The 18,437-nt window shown below is 46.0% G+C and overlaps 1 protein-coding gene across 1 annotated transcript; it reads right to left on the minus strand.

Annotated features, from left to right (window-relative positions):
• Positions 1-11,579: 11,579 nt before the first annotated feature.
• LOC134045574 (myosin heavy chain IB) lies at positions 11,580-17,951 on the minus strand. The gene is made up of 2 exons (XM_062495397.1): positions 17,936-17,951; positions 11,580-12,373 (listed from the first exon to the last, which is right to left on the minus strand). The coding sequence occupies exons 1-2, from the start codon at positions 17,949-17,951 to the stop codon at positions 11,580-11,582; spliced, it is 810 nt and encodes a 269-aa protein (XP_062351381.1).
• Positions 17,952-18,437: the final 486 nt, after the last annotated feature.

Raw genomic sequence — 18,437 nt, forward strand, 5'->3', positions numbered from 1 at the left:
CTGATGACAGTAACTTGGGGAAAAGCTGCTACCTGGGTTCAGTCATTACATATCAGAGTTCCCCAACACAAGAGAAGTGTGTTGTCAGCCCATCTTCACTTGCTCCTGTTCACAAGACTTTGAGATCAGTCCATGGGCTTAAGAGACTGCAAGTCAATAAAGATGAATACAATGCTCCCAGGAGGCCCGAGTCTGCGAGTCTGGCCCTCTGCTCCTCGCTTCATCAGCCAGTAAAATGCTGAATTTTGCACAAACAAGTAATGGATTGTGTGTTGCTCTGAACAAAATAAAGATATCACAGTTACAACAAAAATCTATGTTGCAGCAAACCTGTGTATTACGAGATCTCATCCACTGGATCCAAAGAGCCATATGTGCATCACTCACACTGCCAGAATGGGAACTGTCACATAAATCACCTTTGGTATCAATGGAAGATGCACTTGTCAGAGCAAGCGCCTGAGGAATAGCCAAATACTAACACTTTACCTACCACTGGGATACAAGTTAGTGATAACCATTATCACCACCCTACATCAGCAATGGAGCACCAAATTCTGCATCCCTAGGGAGCTCCCCCGAATGCACAAAGGTGGAGTTGAAATATAAACTATTTACATTATTAAATGCCAAGCTGTTTGCTGAGGCAAAATCTTCACTGAAATCAGCTAGGACTATCACAATCAATAGATTTTGGCATGAAAAGGGACAAGCTACAATTTTTGCCAGCATTCATGCCTATACTGGCACCAGAACTGATGATTTTCCAAAGTATCATGCTGCTTGCTTCAAAACTTGTAGAAGATAAGGCAATTCCTTACCTACAGATGTCCCACCTAGGCTAAATCTTTTGCCCCTTCCATGTGGAAACAATCAACCCATATCAGATTCTGCACCTCAGATGGGGGAACCCTGGATGTATGGAAAAACTGGGGAATGAGAGGCTGGAGAAAAGGCTGTGAAAAGGGAGCTGGGGGTCCTAGTTGATGGAAAGTTGAGCATGAGCCTGCAGTGTCCTGACAGCCAGGAGGGCCAACCCTGTCCTGGGGAGCACCAGACACAGCCCCTCCAGCCAGGCAAAGGAGGGGATTGTCCTGCTCTGCTCTGGGGTGGCCTCACCTTGAGTCCTGTGTGCAGTTTTGGGCACCACAATACATAAAAACCATCAAGCTGTTAGAGAGCATTAGGAGGGCCATGAAATTGGTGAAGGGCCTTGAGGGAAAGCTGTACAGGGTCATCTGGGGTCATCTGGTCTGTTCAGCCTAGAGGGGACTGAGGGGAGACCTCACTGCAGTTACAGCTTTCCTTGAAGGCAAGGGGAGGGGCAGACATTGATCTCTGCTCTGTGGTGACAGTGACAGGACTGAGGGAATGGCCTGAAGTTGTGCCAGGGGAGGTTTAGGTTGGATATAAAAAAAGAGGTTCTTCACCCAGAGGGTGGTTGAGAACTGCAACAGGCTCCCAGGGAAGTGGTCACAACCCCAAGCCTGACAGAGTTCAAGAATTGTTTGGACAACAAGCTCAAGCACATGGCGTGACTCTCGGGGCTAATTCCATGCAGTGTCAGGAGCTGGGCACCAGTGATCCTTGTGGGTCACTTCTGACTCAGAATGTCCTATGATTGCCAGCACTAGCACTCAAGGGACCCTGTCAAAGCAGAGCTCTGTTTGTGGTATAAACCCACCTCTTTCCAATAGCCCAAGAGGTGAATTCTGCTGCCTTCATCATCGTTGTTTTGAATCAGAGAAAGGTGGGAGGGAAGTTTCTGTCAACATTTATCAATATTTAGGTGGTTTCCTGCACATTCATTCAAGTGCTAAAAGTGTTTTTGACAGTAAGAAATCTGCTGAATGTAAGCAGGCCAGTAGCAGCTGCTTGAGAAATGCCAATAATACTGTGCATACCTTCCAAATTTCCCCAATGTCCCTAAGTTATTAGCGGGTGACAGGAGCCTAAATAAAGCAAGTGAAACATGAAAGCAGGACAAATAATTATATTGGTATAGAGACTTCTATACTGGAGCGATTTTTGCTCCAAATACCTTATATCGACTGTAAGTTTTTGGGGTCAGAAAGAAAATTGGTTTTCCATGCAATGTCTTTGAGAGAGCAGGGTGCTTAGAATCCCTGCTGCTCTGTGGTCCCAGCTTGTATCCCCACTGAAGTAGCAGTAGCTAACAGTAGCAATAAAGATCTAACAAACTCAGAATAAAAATTAAAACAAAAAAAATTCTGCTCCAGATTTCAAAGCATTTCCTGAACTGTCTACATCACACCATGATCAGGCATCCTCATTTGAGCAGAAAGCAAAAAAAGCAAGATGGGAGGAAGCCTGGATCAAACAAATCAAGCACAGACCATACAGGGAGTGGGCAGAGTCCATCGGCTTGGGACACAACCCTCAAAGGGAAAAAGGGTAAGTGGACAAGACTAATACTATTCCCAACATCAGCATAGCAAAGGCTGTTTCATGCAGCTCTTTGAGGAAAGATAACACTGCTTCTCTGGTAAAAAAAAAAAAAAAGCCTTTCCCACAAGCATTGTAAAATTATACCCTTAAAAAGGGGCTCGGGGGCTACATACTTGTGCCTGGCCCTCTCATCTGCTTCATTCCTTCAATGGAACAGGCACAAACCACCAGACAACCTGATCCTACAGCCACAGCCTCTAATCAGCCTGGGTGACAGCTGAGGGCCTCCTTGTGAGCCCTGTAGGAAGCAGAGCAAGGCTGCTGCAGGAGCACACACCAGTCCTCCACTGCTGGCAACTGCGCTGGAACATAAGCAAGCCCTCGGGTTCCCAGCCTCAGACAGGCACTGCAACAGGGAAACCATTGCTTTCTGGGGAGAACCCACGAGTGACCCACGGTGAAAGGCTTCACGTCTGTTATTGTGCCTCCAAGCCCACCACATCTGTCCTTGCTTTCCCCAGGAGTCATCTCTCAACCATTCTGGCTTCAAGTTGCTCAGCCTTTTTTCTCAAACTGCTGCAATGGCAGCTTTCCATACAACTAGGAAACAAAGAAATCATTCCACCTGGAAAGCCAAGATGCTTTCTGTTTCTAAAGACACTGACTTTTCCACCCAGGCTGGCTGCTTCTGAGGTGCCCATCTGGGAGATCACCAGAGTCACCAACTGAGTGATTGGGGATTTCCTCACCTGTCAGAAATGGCATCCTGACTTAGCAAAAACAAAGGATTTTCAAAACACACTAAACTTTTCACGATTTGTGCTGGATTTTTCAGGGCCTTTTTTTCTTGTTTTGGTACAATTAAGTCGATCCCATTTTCAGTCAGGCTGGTTCCAGTTGTTACACTGGGCTCCAGGACTGTCAATAGCTTACAGTTGCTCCAGTAATGAGACGGGCTCATGAACAACAGTGACCATCCTAATACATATGCCTAATTTCCTTTTTTTCCTGTGTTTTAATCTCATTTTTCCCACATTTTACCTCATTTCTTCCAGTCTGTGTTTTCTCTCTCCCTGCACAAAGCTACTACATCCCGAGTGAGATCTCCTGTTCAGTCACAACACAACTGAAGCTGCAATGTTTCTCTCAGACCTTTTTCATCACAACCCAGCCCTGCTCTTGCCTGACACAGCAGATCAGCAGGAGCCCATCTGCTGCCTCCCTGCTTCCCTACACCCACAGGTGGTTGAGCACTGCACCATTCCCTGACCTGGGGTCTAATATCTGGGGTGCAGCAACTGCAGCTACAATGCTGGTGTATTTAATCAGAACACTGTGACTTCCCAGCACCTCTCTGAATTTCCTGAGCAGCATGACTGCAGCCTGGCCCGGGATCCCAGCTGCAGCAGGCACAGTGCCCAGCTGGGGATCCCCAGGGTAAGCTGGGGCTGACAGGGCCATGTCACCCCAGAAGAGCCTGGTGCAGAGCTCGGCACGGCGCAGCTGCAGCAGCACCACAGCGCAGCGCCCATTAGTGACGCTGCTGTGACCACCCCCAGGACATTAAGGTCTGCTGCACCAGGACATGAGACTACTTTGCAGTAACAGAAGTGAGGAGGGGAAAAATTACACATGCCAGTGAAGATGTAGCTTATTTGTGCTTCAGCTTTTCAAAGTTTACTAACTAGTACAGATTATCCATTGCTCATGTCTTTAATGAAGTCAGTGTCATTCCCTTTCTATTCTTAACCCTAAGAAATATTTTATTGTTCTGTACTATACTATTTATTCCTCCTTTCAGAATAAAAGACATTTGTCCAATCTTGGCTTTGTGAGATGTTGTCTTCTGGCCCTCTTCATCCTTGTCTAGCAATTGTTCTGTACCTCCACATCCTCTCCCCCAGCTCCTGCTGTGGCCTCAGTCTTGGTCTGTTCTGCATACCTTCCACACCCTGGGCATGATCTTATTCACTCTGACCAATTCCTACTGTGCCAATGTGAAATGTACTTTCTGTCACTGACTCCCCTCTCTAGCCAAGCCCATCTCTCAGCCTGCCTTGCTGACATCTCTTGCTGGGCATCTCATCATCAAATCAAACCCAATATAGTTGTAATGGACCTTGTGATCTTCCTTTGCTTGCCCAGCCTCTCTATCCCTTCCGAACAAACTTCCAACCTCCCTATTACCCAGGCCTATAACCTCTTCCGGTTTTACCACTCTCCACAGCCCCACTCTTCTTGTAATACCACCTGACACACTATCGGGTGGTGTAAGTCAGTGTAATTCTACTAACTCAAATGGCATTATACCAATTTACGAGAGATGAGTTTCTGTCCAGGTGCTTCTAAAAGCAAATATATTCTATTTGACAAGTAAAAACCTTCAGCCAGTTGCCTCAACATCTCCCGTATTTATTACTTTGATCTCTTGCCCTCTGGATTCCCAACAGCCACATTCTTTTCAAAACATGACTCCTCCTGAAATTCTTACATGTCCCTTTTCTCTCTACTGCTGCCAACCCAGAACATTCCCTTCCACTCTCCAACAAAGTGGATCTACTCACTGTCTACTCCTAAGCCAGTGCTTGGCTTCTTAAGCCTTCTGAATATACCAGCAATCATCTGGTGTGCTAACAATATTTAATTAACAGTAACAAATAATTCGCTAATTCCGAGATTTATTTTATGATAAAACAAAGGCAAAAAAGATTTTTAAAAAAGAAAGGAGAGCCACCATGAAAACTGAACACCAATTTCAAATTCAGACACAATCAGAAAGCACACAAGGTGGGCACATCTGCAAATGTATGCACTGAATCACCAAGATTACATGAAGTGTGACATATTGTTTGTGCCCCCATCACCAAGCACTATGCTATCCCAGGTGAGCTGAAAGTTTCATAACCATTTTAACACCAGTATAAATCTCTGCTTAAGCCAAACATTCCACAATACAAAAAGATCCAATGGATACCACAGTATACCCTGGATACCCTGCACCTTCACACCCTCTAGACCACACAGTGAAGTTTTGTAATGGCTGAAGACTTGGCACGTAGTGGATCTGACCTAACCACTGCAGCTATCTTTGTTCCTTGTGTAAATGTTTCCAGTTTATTAAAAAAAAAAAAAAAAAACCCAACACCAAAAGAAACCACCAAAAAACACCTTACATGTTTTGTTCAGATTAGTCTCTATTAAAAAAAAAGAAATGCACTTTCCAAAATGTAGAATATCATCTGCATTTAGGGTTTTCCACACCTGGAGGGCTGTAAGAACGTGGAAGCAAGATCAGGTCTTTAATGAGAGTACTAAGGATTTCGCCATACGCACCATGCCAAAATGATAAAATGTTAATGAAGTCAAAGTATATTAGTGAATTATTAAAATTTCACTCCTCTCTGCAAAGCACAGAGTAAGAAAAACACAGTGAAGATAATGATAAAAATAGGATCAAAACATTTGGATCCCTTCAGCACCTCCAACATAAAAGCTTTACAAAATCTGGTGTTAAAATTAACATATTAATTGAGTAGCTTCTACAAATGATCTACTGTAAAACCAAGTTCAAAACAAGTTGGAGTTAGGGGTAAAATGAGACACAATTCAGTTAAATCTAGATGGGTCAAACCTACAGCTTCCTCCCATTTCTAATAACCTCCCATAACCCCTCTAATGCCTCTGCTCCTTCCCACAGCAAGCTCAGCCAACAATTAAATTGTCCACAAGAGGATCTCACTGAGGGAAGTAACACTGAGCAGGGCTCTCTCCATGGATGGGTTGGGAAGTTCATGTCTGTGTGCTATGCCAGGAGTTTTGTCCAGGGAAAAGTTCAGCCTCACTATGAAGCCCAAGAGATAACCCAGAAACCAGCTCTGTAGCAGGGTCCTGAAGAAGTGCCAGGAGGTGGAGAGGGGAGCCTTGATCCAGAGGCAGAGCCACAGGAAACACGAGGCCACAGCTTTCAGTGGTGCAGAGAACCACACTAAAAAGAGCAAGGCCTTTGCCACATAGTATTAAGATGGAATTTCCAAGGAAGCTGCCATTCTGTAAAAAGCTTTCCAGGGTCCAGCTTGGATTGCCTTGTACATAGATTCCCATCTGGTAGGAAGTCTGGAGTGCTCTCCTTGCAACAACAGTAAATATGCCCAGACATGGTGAGCAGGCTCTATCAGCAAGCTGGTGGCAGGTAAGCAGTTTGCCATTAGGATCCCACTAGGGAATCTCACACTTTGCCTGAGCAAACAGTTCAGTGCAGGGTCCCACCACAACTCAGAACATTGGAGGTGGGCAAAGGAAGGAAGTGGTGTAGGCCAAATGCATCCCACTCCTGGAATAACACCTGTCTTTATTTGGCTTTAATCTATTTTCAGTAAAAGGCAGAACATTCAGCATTGGAAATTTCATTGTATCAGCTAACACAGATATAAATTCCTGCTAATGCTGTAAAAAAATCCCAATGTTAAACATCTAGGCAGATCTTTCCATTCAGTGGCACCTACCAAGCCTGATCAGAGGTCACAGCCTTGCCATCTGTCTGTCCTGCAGTCAGTGTGGACACAGACAAAACCATCTCCAGCAGAGTCTCCTACACTATAGACAAGAGGAATAAAAGAACAACAAAATACTGTGCAACATAGTTAAGTAGAAGCTTTGCCTCCAGTAGACTTCGCCTGTCCAATTTTTGGAGACATTATGGAATAGATGCACTTTATGGAGGGTTTGTAAGAGCATAATTCATTCCTTATGTACCTCCCTAAGAGTGGTGGGGAAAAAGTGATCCCCAGCACGCAAGTTGCCACCAGAGCCCAGGCTAATGTGAGGGTGGTCCCACACAACCCACCTGAAGGTTGTGTGTCCAGCTGTGTGAGTTTCAGCCATTCCCCAGGCCCCCTTCACCAGCCACCTCCAGAGCAGGGCTATCCCACTGCCATGTGTCCATCCTCAACAGGAACAAACGGGACACAAGGAGCCTCACTCCTTCATGCTCTACATTGACACCCAAGGTACACACTTCTGGCTAGACAACCAGCTTCAGTTCAGAACAGTTATTAAGTCCCAAAGATGCTAAGGGCACCTCAAGTTTTACAGTGAGTTTAGGGAGGGCTTGAGTTGTTCTCATGCTTGGCAGCTCAACTTGAAGCGTTTTTAATGGAGCAGAATTTTCAAAACTCTAGGAGAGAATCACTTCCCAAAAACTGCCCTGTCTTGCAGAGCTTCAGGCTGGTTTCCCAGAATCAGCTGATCACTTCTGAAAATACACAGCTGTAATTATACACTTAACTGAAACACTGCTCTGTTGGAGTCCTTTTTTTCTTTGTTATTGTTTTTCATTATTTTGTTACAATTCTACTTTGGCTTGGTCATGAGAGAAGGTAACAAGGCAAATGCAGTTTCATTACAAATATGTCAAAATTATGGCCAAAGTCACACTGTATTATGTTACATCTGAAGTCATGAACTGGCAAATTCCAGCATCAACCACAATAGTCCTGTTTAAGCTGCCAGACAGCTCTGGTAGCTTCTCCTGCCAGGAAGAGCTCCTAACACCAAGACATCTACAACCAAAAACCACCACTTGAACCTATTCAGCATGCCAGACCAGCTTCTCACAAGTTTATATAACTTTTCCATGTTTCCCCCTCAAAATTCTCTGCAAAGCTTAACACCATAAAAACCCTGTTGTGAGCCGACATCCGAGAAATGTTTATTTCCCTGAGCCTCCCTTCTTACGAGAACACACAGACCTAAACCGTAGCCCTCACCTTTACTCTGGACCTTCATCCAAAGCTGTGTCTAATCTTACAAGCCTCCAACCTGCCATCCCAGCCATGCTGGGCAGAGACCAGAAAACGACTGGCATTTTCTGAAACCATTGCTTATATTCTCACCCCCAGGTCCACATCCCAAACACATAGACACCACGTTGGTGCATTAGCATGAGTACACTTGGGAAACACAAACGTATTTTCAAAGTTTTAATCCATTAGCAATTGCTAATTAAGGGGCAATTAATTTGACTCCAGCTCTTCTCCTAATTTGCCTTGCAAGTTTGTGCAGTCCATGTGAAATGCTAAGTTTCAGTTTCCTATGCTCCCACAACTTCTGTGGATATTAGAACATTAATTTCTGTAAAGTGATTTATGATTCATGATGAAAGGCAGTTCAGAACTGTAAGAACTGCTCCTATTAGTAAAATAACTGGTGCATTTTTTGATCTTTCATTTTAATGGGGGAAGAAAAAGAAAAGCGCAGCTGAGTATTAGCAATGAGGCCCAAAAGGTAAAAGCTGTAAACTGTGCACCACAAAAATGCAGCCCAGAGGGGCTGGTGGGGTGGTTTTTTTATAAAAGCAAAAAATGACAGGACAACACAAGCATTTAACTTCTTGCATTTCCCTTGGAAATGCCTGAAATCATAAAACTTTCACAAACTAAAATCATTAGAGATAAATAAAGTAGCACAGACACAGAGGGTGATGAAGGGTCAACCTAAAGACACCTAATTCAGCTCATTTCCTTCAATGTGTAAAAACAAGTAACCGACACGTTTCCTGCCTGTGAACCTTCCTGCCGATAAGGGTGCTCCCAACAACAGGAAATTCGCCTCTAGAAGCAAAAGCACATTTTCGCTACCAAGCCAAAGCTTCTCCATCTGAACTCCACAGCAATTAAAAGCAGCATCTGTCTAATCAGAAGTGAGCTGGATTAAACAACTGCCTGACTCCCTAAGCCTCTCCCCAACACAGGGAAGGGGGGGGTTCCACCTCCTGCACCCTGGTGCCAGCCCAGCCGCCAACAGGGACTCCTCAATCAGAAGGAGGCACTGCTCCCTCTGGTTCTACCATCCCTCCAGCCTGCTCTGCCTGCAACCAAGTTTTAAAGTCAGGCCTTGGGTTTTTGGGACAGCAAGATCCAAGGGTGTGGGTAAAGAGGTTACTGATCATCTTCACCTCAGTCCCCTGCATGATTCACCTCCTGATCTGCAAGACCTGATCACTACTCTCTTACAAAATAATAACTCTCTTACAAAATAATAATACAGAAAGTGTGATAAGAAACCAAACCAGTCATTTAAGGTTTCAAAGTGATGATTTATACAGTGGGTGAAGCACTAAAGTGCTATTTCTCAGCTTGGTCACTACAAAATGAAGATTAAAGAAAGGAACAAAAGGAAATGTTTTGGAGAAAATGCAGTGAATACTCAAAGGCACCTCTCTGTCACAAACATCTGAAGTAAACGGGTGCTGCCCAAGAAAATAAGCAAAAACATTAACACCTTTCTCGTGAGTTTGCTGTGAAATAGCTCTTTCCTGCTTCAAAAGCAAAATAGCTCCCTCCTTTCACACACAATAAACTTTCAATAGTCCAGCAAAGTAAAACTTCAATTTACGACAATAATAGTCTGATTCTCTCATGCTGTATTCAGCAGCAATGAAGTATATTTCATTCTCATATCTCTGCTTTTTTTCCTCATAGCATGCTATAACTAACTATTTTCTTTTTTTCTTAAAAGCATTGCAAAGGGTTTCCCAGAGTCATTCGCAACTTTTTTTTTTATAGGTGAGGCAGATCTGTGAAATGGCCTTAATATGCAAGTCCAAATCATTACATTTTAATATAACTTCACAATACAAAGGAACAGAGAGAGAGATCAATCCCAACTTTATTTCCCAGGTCCACAGATGCCCATGGAAAGAAATGTGGCCTGATCGTTCAATTATAAAAAAGTAATCCCTTTTTACTTTTGCCTTTTAAGCCCCATGATTCTTCTGCTTTGAACCTTTTCTCTGGCTCCACAACAGCAGGCCAGGCTGGGGCAGGAAACCAGTGGGCAATGGGGCAGGTGGCTGCATCTCCTCAACTCCTCCTTGGATGGAAAGTGTGGGACAACGTCCAGGGAGGAGAGAGGGAGGCGGCGGTGCAGGGTTTTATTGTAAAATGACCTTGATTTGACAGGCATGTTCTCAGGTTTCAACAGATGCTGTGGGAAAGGCAACAGCAGCCAAAGCGGTCTGCAGGCATTTCTGATGATATGCAGACTTTTTTCTTCTGCCTTTTTCTTTTTTTTAAATACATTGGGGGGGCGGGGGGAGTCTTCTCAGTTTCCATGACAACAGTGTCTCCACTTGTCTGTTATTAGATACCATCCGCTTCCTGTGTCTAAATTTTTAAACCAATCAGAAAAGTGTTTATAGATTTTGCAGCTCCTGGGACAGTCCCTCTCCTCCAAGAGAGCTACTTTAATGACACGTAACGCTCCGGCAGCCAGGGCTGCGAGGCCTTACATTTTCGGCTGCAAAGTGATCACAGTCTATGCTGCCCACCGGCCGATCCACGGCTGTGCCAGAGAAAACTGGGGGTTTGCTGCCCCACTGACTGTGCCCCTAATAAACGCCACTACGTCAGATTGTTTTAAAAACCACACCAACTCATTTTCACTGTGTGCTGATTTTTGTTTCTGGTTCATCCCATGAAACGGCAGGATTTGTCCCTGCGTGACACGCGATTGCCTCGGCGAGGCCGTTATCCCACTGGAGTATCGGCCCGTTCTGACGGGAATGGATTCACGGTACAACATCGCCTGCTGCAATTAAACTTTCGGCAAACTGGGCTCTAAGAGCCGCCGCACTGTAGCCGTGCGAGCAGATTCACACAGGCATATGTTTGATGATGTAAATAATACCTGGCCGCATCACAGTCGGCAAGTCAATAACGAAATCCTTCTCCAGGGCGCAGGGACACCCGCGCACATTGTGAAGGAATTAACACACGCTAAGTCCAGTTAAGTGAAGAGCCGGCACTGAAGACCGACAGGCAACGGGGAGCTGTGGTGGGAAGGGGAAAACCCCTTTCCCGGCGGCTCTGACAGACCAACGCTACCGGAGGAGGATGCCCTTCAGGCGGGTGTGCAGGCACAGACGGAGCCCGGGAAGTACCGAGCGGCTTCTTTCCGGGCGGGGATCCAGGCGCCGGCGGCACGCAGGAACAAAAGGGAGCGGTGGGGGGGCTGCCCGCCGCCGGCTGCGCCGCTGCCCCACCAGCGCCCGCCGAGCCGGGGCCGGAGCCCACGGGCCGCGCTGTCGGGGACGCAGCCCGCCCGGGATGCGACTCGGCACCCGCCCCGCACGCGGCTCTGGCTCGCCCCAGGGCGCCCTTCCCTTCTCTTCCCTACCCTTCCCCACAGCCCGTCGCTGGCCCGGCCGCTCGGCGGCGGGACGGCGGCAGCAGCGCGGGGCAGCCCCCACTAACGCTCCGGAGCGGCGCCGCCGCCCGCCGGCGGCACCCGCCGGTCCAGAGGCCCCAAAACTTTGGCCGCGGCTCCCCGGCCCGGGAGGGACGGGGCGCGGCGACAGCGGCGAGCCCGGGCGGGCGGGCGGGCGGGCACCCGCGCACGCTCCCGATGACACCGCGAAACGCCCCCGCCGTTACCTCCGTCCGCGTCCTGCGCTCCCGCGCCGCCGCGGGGTGATGGGCGCTCCCCGCGGCCGCCCCGCTCCGCGCCCCGCGGCGGGAGGCAGCGGGAGGCAGCCGGAGGCAGCCGCAGCCCGCGCCGCCGCTACCGCCCCCACCCCGCCCCCGCCGGCGGCGCCGCGCCCCGCCGGGCCCTAGCGCCGCCCGCCCGCCCCGCCCCGCCGAGCCGGCCCCCGCAGCTGGCGGCTGGTGCCCGCGCCGGGCTTCCCCGAAGGAAACTTCGGGAGCGGGAAGCTGGCGGGGGCGGGCTGGGAGGTGCTGCGCCCTCGGGGGTGTTTTCGTGCCGGTGTGCGGGGATGCAGCAGGCTCGAGCGGAGGAGGCGGGTTCCCCGCGTTCTGTCCCTTTTCCTTCAGCGGAACCCTCTGGGGCTCGCTGTCCCGACCGTCGCGGCACAACCCCCGGTGAGTGCCCACACGCCTCGGCTGCCTGCCTTGGTCGTCGCGGTGCGACTGCGAACGGCCTTCGTACCACCGGAGCCGGTCTTTTACACCTTGAACAACGAGACATACAACTAAACGCTGTTGTTTTTTTTACCGTCTTACCCGCCGGGAGTCTCAGCGAGGCCTGACGCCTCCTTGCAGCTGAACACAGAGAAACGTCCCCATGCCAGAAGAGCCTGCAATGCCAAGGGTGCACCTGTCTCCCCCTGCCCACTCCTCTACCCCTTTGCAGCCCTCCCTCTCTGCCTCCTCCTGCTGCTTGTCCTGCCTTGCTGCCGTGAAAGCAGGTGGGAGGGAGCTTTGGGCTGAAAGGAGGCACCTCTGCAAGTGCAAAAGCTGGCAGGATCTCAGTGGGAACTGGTGCTATCAGCACTGCCACACGTCTGGAGACTGTCAAGCCTGTAAATGGGCATTTAATTATTAATTTTAGGTTAGCTTTCTCTAACCAACCCTGTAGAACGACAACTCGAGGTACATGTGATTGCTCTAGTGATTACAGGAAAAGCCTAGCTTATCCTTTTAGATTTACTTTATCATAATGTGGGAATGGCTGGTTCAGGATGGGATGAGATTTTTTTCTTTTCCCATAAGGGATACATTCTTTCCTGGACACAAAGCTTGCTTGGCCATAGGACAGAACGACAGCTGTATCCTCCCAACTCTTTTTCCTGCCTACTCAAACTCCACCACTCTACAGGACTGCCAACCCTAGATCAACATGCTTTGCTGTGGGCATGACACAAGGAGACCCAGATTTTGCACCAGCATATTGCACAGTGATGTACAAAAAGTATCAACTCTGAATTTTGATGACAAGATTTGAAGAAAGAAAATGAATGGGGTTTTCTATCTGTATCAAATATAGCTTTACTAGGAACTGGAAAATTGTTCCTCTGCCCTTTTTTCTTGCTGTCTCCAAGCTGATTTTGAAAAGCCAGTATAGGTTGCAGTAGCAGTGTAGTCTTTCCATTTGTAAAACTTGCTGGCATGAAACTTCTCCCTGCCCCCATCTTGATCCTAGTTAGATCCCTGAGCATTGCTTGTCTGTGCAGATGGCAAAACCTCCTGTTGATTCCCTGATGCTCGCCTCTTCAATGGATGGATGGGCTCAGTTTATTTCAAAGTGAATATAAAATCTTGGGGTTTCCTGAGCAAAGTTACAGTTTTCATTTTGTAGGTGGTTTTGGTGAGACAGAGACAATCCCATCCCACAGGATTCCTGTGTAAGACACACAGGTTGCTCATTCAGTTCAGTTGAAAGTTTTTTGCTGACTGCTCTGCAAAAGCTCTGCAAAATTTTCAAGGACTGTGTCAGGATAGATCAGCCTGGCTTGCCGAATGCCCTTACAGCAAAGCACTGACAAAAATCAGGTGTGCAATGAACCCAACCCCAGGCTCCTCTTCCAGGGTTGTTTCCTGATTCTGATGGATAACCACTAGAGTGATGGCCACTGGAGAAGCTCTCAAAGTAGAAATGACTGATTTAGTTTTAGTGACAACATTCCAAGAGTAGCTGAACATTTGGGCTCAACTATTGATGCAGCTAGAGCTGAGGACGCTGGGCACCATGTTAATAACAAGATTTCTATTAATTTTATTTAAACATACAGGTACCTGTTTGCAACATCATTGCATGAGGAAATCTCACAGATTCCAACAGACTCCATGAAGGGCAAAATCTTGGCCCCATTGAAGTAATGCCCAAGTCTTGTAAAGAACCTGGATACTACAGGTGCTGATAATCCTCTCAGGGCTACTTCATATCAACAGTACAAACAAGGCATCTTTTCCTGTGCTTACCCATTAACTCTAAGGCAGGTATTTTTCCTAATGAAATCAGTTTTAACATTTCTTTGGTCTTTGATCAGATCATCTGAATTAATCTGTGCCTGCATCTATGCTAACCACAGTCGTTTGAAACCTCGGCCTAAGTTTCTTCAAAATTTAGCCACAAGTACGTGCATTTCCCTTCTTCTGTTGTTTGCTTTCAGTGATGCAAGCTTCATTATTCTTTCATTTCTTCCTCCTTCCTCCCACTCATGTATTTGAGGCTTTCTTACATGCTTTGTAGCTCTACTTCCCACCTCCTCCTCATTTAGATCCTTCCAAAAGAAAGGAGTGTTTTAGAAGACCCACATTTGCAAGGGAAAAATATTAATAGTGGAAAATTTCTCAGAGATGCATTTTTCCTATGCCTGCAAGTGCATCTTGTCTCTCTGTATCAATGCAAGCAATGTTAACTCTCCCATGTAGAGGCTGCTTTATCTCTCCCTGCCGGATTAAATTAATGGAGATGAAATTCTTACCTCTGTCCAAACTGGGGAGAATTTATGATTTATGCTGTAGAAGTTTTCTGATGTCCACATCAGTCCATTTTATCTAATTTTCCTTGGAGTTTTTCATTAAGCCTTGCTGTCCTGGAGAATCTGCAAATCCAAGCTCTCCAGCTAACAACTCCTGGGTTATTTCTGTCTCTTGGTCTGAGTTTGCAGCCCCCAGAGCAGCCCCAGGGCACAGATGACTCTTCTACCTCAGGAAAAAATGTCTCTGCTGCCTCCTCTCTGCTGCTGGCTCAATGTGGTGCTTGCTCCAGGGTCAAGTAGATGAGAGGCCCTTTGCCACAGGGATCCCTTTTGGGAAAGGCTCCAGTCTCACAGGGGAGGCACCTCAAAAGGAGCTTGACTGCATCTACTGAGTGGGTCTAAGTCTGTCTATAAAACCTCTTGTGCCTCTTCCAGGTCTTGCTGTAGCAAGATGTGATTATTTATCAAAGAGTGGACCTAGGTGTTGCATGAGATGTGCTCCTGTGTATGCCCTGCCCCACAACTCCATTGTGTTATGTTGATAGCTGTTCCCTTTTTTTACTTCTAAAATTTTTTAATCAAGACTGGGATGTGCGTGGAGCTCCCAGGACAAGTGGTGTGGCTAATGGGGGCCATGTAAGAGTGAGCATAACTGTGGTAGGAGACTGGTCACCATACAACTGCTTAATTGTCACTTCCAAAATGTCATTTTAGAGCTGTGCTGTTCACCCTGTTTGTTTCTTGAACTTGTTTAGTCTCTTAATTTGAACACAAAGATTGAAATGCCAGCACTTTAAGCTAGATAATTTTTTCAAGGGCAGGACTCAGTGACTTTTTTCCACTTACTTATTTACCATTCATAACTGACATTGCAAAAACAGAAGTCAAATAAATAAAAAATTCGCCTAACTTTTCAGGTGTATCTAATATACCCAGTGCCTCAGATTTTTTGTGTGTCTGATTTGAGGTATGATTTCCATAGGATAAATACCTGTGCAGTTCCAGGTCAGTTTGCTGTTGTGTCTCAGAAGCACAAGGTACACAGCTCAGACTCTGCACTGGAACACAGTTGCCACTGCTGTACACCCCATCACTCTACCACATAAGGCTGAGCCCCATCAAAGTAAAGAAATACAGGGAGATTACAGTAATGCCATTCCCTCTTTCATGCTGCTGAATCAAGTCCCACACGCCTTCCCCTTGAACAGCCAATGAGACCTTTTACGGTCACATAGGGGTACTTAATTATGCACATATATGTGTTTTTGTTCTACTTTAGGAACAGTGTAAGAGTTGAGCAATAGATTTAATTTTATGATCCAAAAGGAAAAAATTTAGGTTCTCTAGTGGACAATGAAACTGGAGTTTTCCACTCTCCCTTATTTTATTTTTGTTAATATCACCTTTAAACTTTGAATTATCCTGCAAGTATTAAGGCTCATTAGCTTTGTTTCAGCTTGTACTTTGTGTTAATGGGACAGCTTTTTTGTAACAAATATTAATTTCTTGAATGATAAGGCTTAAATGTTTAATAAAAACCATTAGTAGAATGTATGTAAGGACTTACAAGAAAGGTGATGGTCTTCTTATGGTTTCTGCTGTATCTCTGGTTGCCTGTGATCTTTCTGGCTTGCCTTCTGCTTATAGCAGGCCTTGAGCTTTCCATGCATGGGATAATGTGATTCCCACATACTATACTGAACACAAGCTCCAGTCTACCCCATGCATCTTCCAAGCTCACACACATACATGAGAAGAGGGCCCTTCAGCCTTCCTGCATGACTGAAACATTTTTAAAAAAGAAGAGTCACTTTACCAATGAAATAAAGCATGTTGGTTAAAAAATATTTCACATGGACTTTTTCTTGTAGTCATGCCAACATCTACTAAATTAAATATCTACAGATCTGAGCACATTCAACCCCTTTTGGAATCTTGCTCACAAAAATGTCTGTTTAAATGGAACTCTGTAAATTCTCTGGGGTCTTTCATGTCTTGCTTTGCAGGCCCCCACATTTCTCCCAGGGAAATCTCTCCAGTGAGCCTAACAGGGGCCCAGCCAAAACATCACAGTGAGGAGCACTTGCTTTGTTTCCCAAGTGTTTCCTCAAAAATGTACGCCTGGATCCATCTGCTCTCTCTTGGGTACATATCTTGACAATCCAGCTATTGAAGTAGCTCAATGTATGCACACAATAAACATGTCAACACATCACATTCATAAATTATTACAGGCAATGCCAAATCTGCCACAAAGATTTTTCCAACTTGAAGCTGTAGAAGAGGATCTTCAGTGGCAGAAACGCTGAAAAACTGACTGTGAAAAATAAAGTTATCTGCTAATCTCATGTAACCAGGATACAAGACAGCATATGTTTTATGGTTAGTGGGAAAAAAGAAAACAAAAACAACTAACAAGTATTGAGAAGCAGGATTTAGAATAATATAAAACCACCAGAAAACATTTATGAAGTTGTTCTGCTACTTCCAAAGTTAGTCCTAGCTGTCTCTCTGAAGGAATCATTAGGAAGCACAGTAGTCTTCAATGTTTTGTAGAATTAGTTTTTCTTTTCAATTCTTTCATTAGTCATCCTGGAATTTACTCAGCATTTACAGGTTGTTAGTTTGGTTACAACCACAAAAAATTCAGTCAGTTTTTCTAGCTGTTCTATATCTAGACTGAGACACAGGGATGTTCACTGTACCTCCTCATTCACATCAGCATCTGCTTCCTAGGCCTTTCCCCTTCTCTGTGGTTCTCCCACTTCTCATCCTTCTCAGTGTGGCACCCTCCATGCTGCCCTCCCACCATGCTGCTGAGCCCAGGCAGTTGCACTTTCCTATGTCTGACGTGGGCAGGGTTAAGGATTTTGCTCCCTGGTGTAGCTCTGCTCTGCTTCTGAAGCAATGCTGCTGAACCACCATCGTGGACAGTCTCAGTCTCCTTCAGCAAAAGGTAACCCTGTTCAGCACAGACCACTTCCTCAGGTGGTTCACGTAAATATTTAAAATAGAGATGGACTAAAAATGCAGAGCATCCCAGTTTGCTGTGGCTGCGGAACAGTCAGAAAGTGCTATGATGCTGCTCCAAGTGGCTTCTGCAACTGTCCTGACAGATCTCCCAGAGCTCTTTGCCAACTCAGCAAATTCAGCCACTCCATCCCCAAATCTGCTTCAGAGGCTTTGGGCTGCCACAGTGCCTCAGACCTGGGTAGAACAGCACATGCATTACAGTCAAAAGAGTGAAAATCAGACCATTAATCTCTTAACCTCTATTACTTCGGGATTTGTCAAAACCTGGGGCTTTACCTGCCACAATGGCCATTCCTGGCAGCTTCCCAAGACGTGGCTTGGGCAAATGATGTTAATTTTAGCTTTATTGGTGCCCAGGGCTGTGGAGGAAGAGCTTCAAGTCTGTTCTGGTGTTGTGCTAATTTGCTGTGTGCCATAGAAGCTAAGCATTCATCCTGCAAGCCTGGGTTTGAAATTCCCATGTAACTTCATCTGGCTTTGAGTTTTCCCAGGTATGTCAACCTGGCTTCTTCCAGCAATGTTTTTAGCATGGCCCCATACACTGGTCTTCACTGCAGCTCTCACTAATCAGCCATTTTAATCATGGCAGAAATTTTTTCACAACATCTTACTTATTTCACTGGCTTTTAAGTTCTGAGATGAGTAGCATCTAATTATCTGGGTCTCTTTTTCTGCCTCTGTTTCTGATACTGTCTTGTCTTTCATGTATGTAAAGGGTAAATGAACAGGAAAGAGATTTTTACCACTATTCTATTAGTTCAGTATGCCAACCACACAT

Source organism: Cinclus cinclus, chromosome 6 (assembly GCF_963662255.1).
Source record: "Cinclus cinclus chromosome 6, bCinCin1.1, whole genome shotgun sequence".
NCBI lineage: Eukaryota > Metazoa > Chordata > Aves > Passeriformes > Cinclidae > Cinclus > Cinclus cinclus.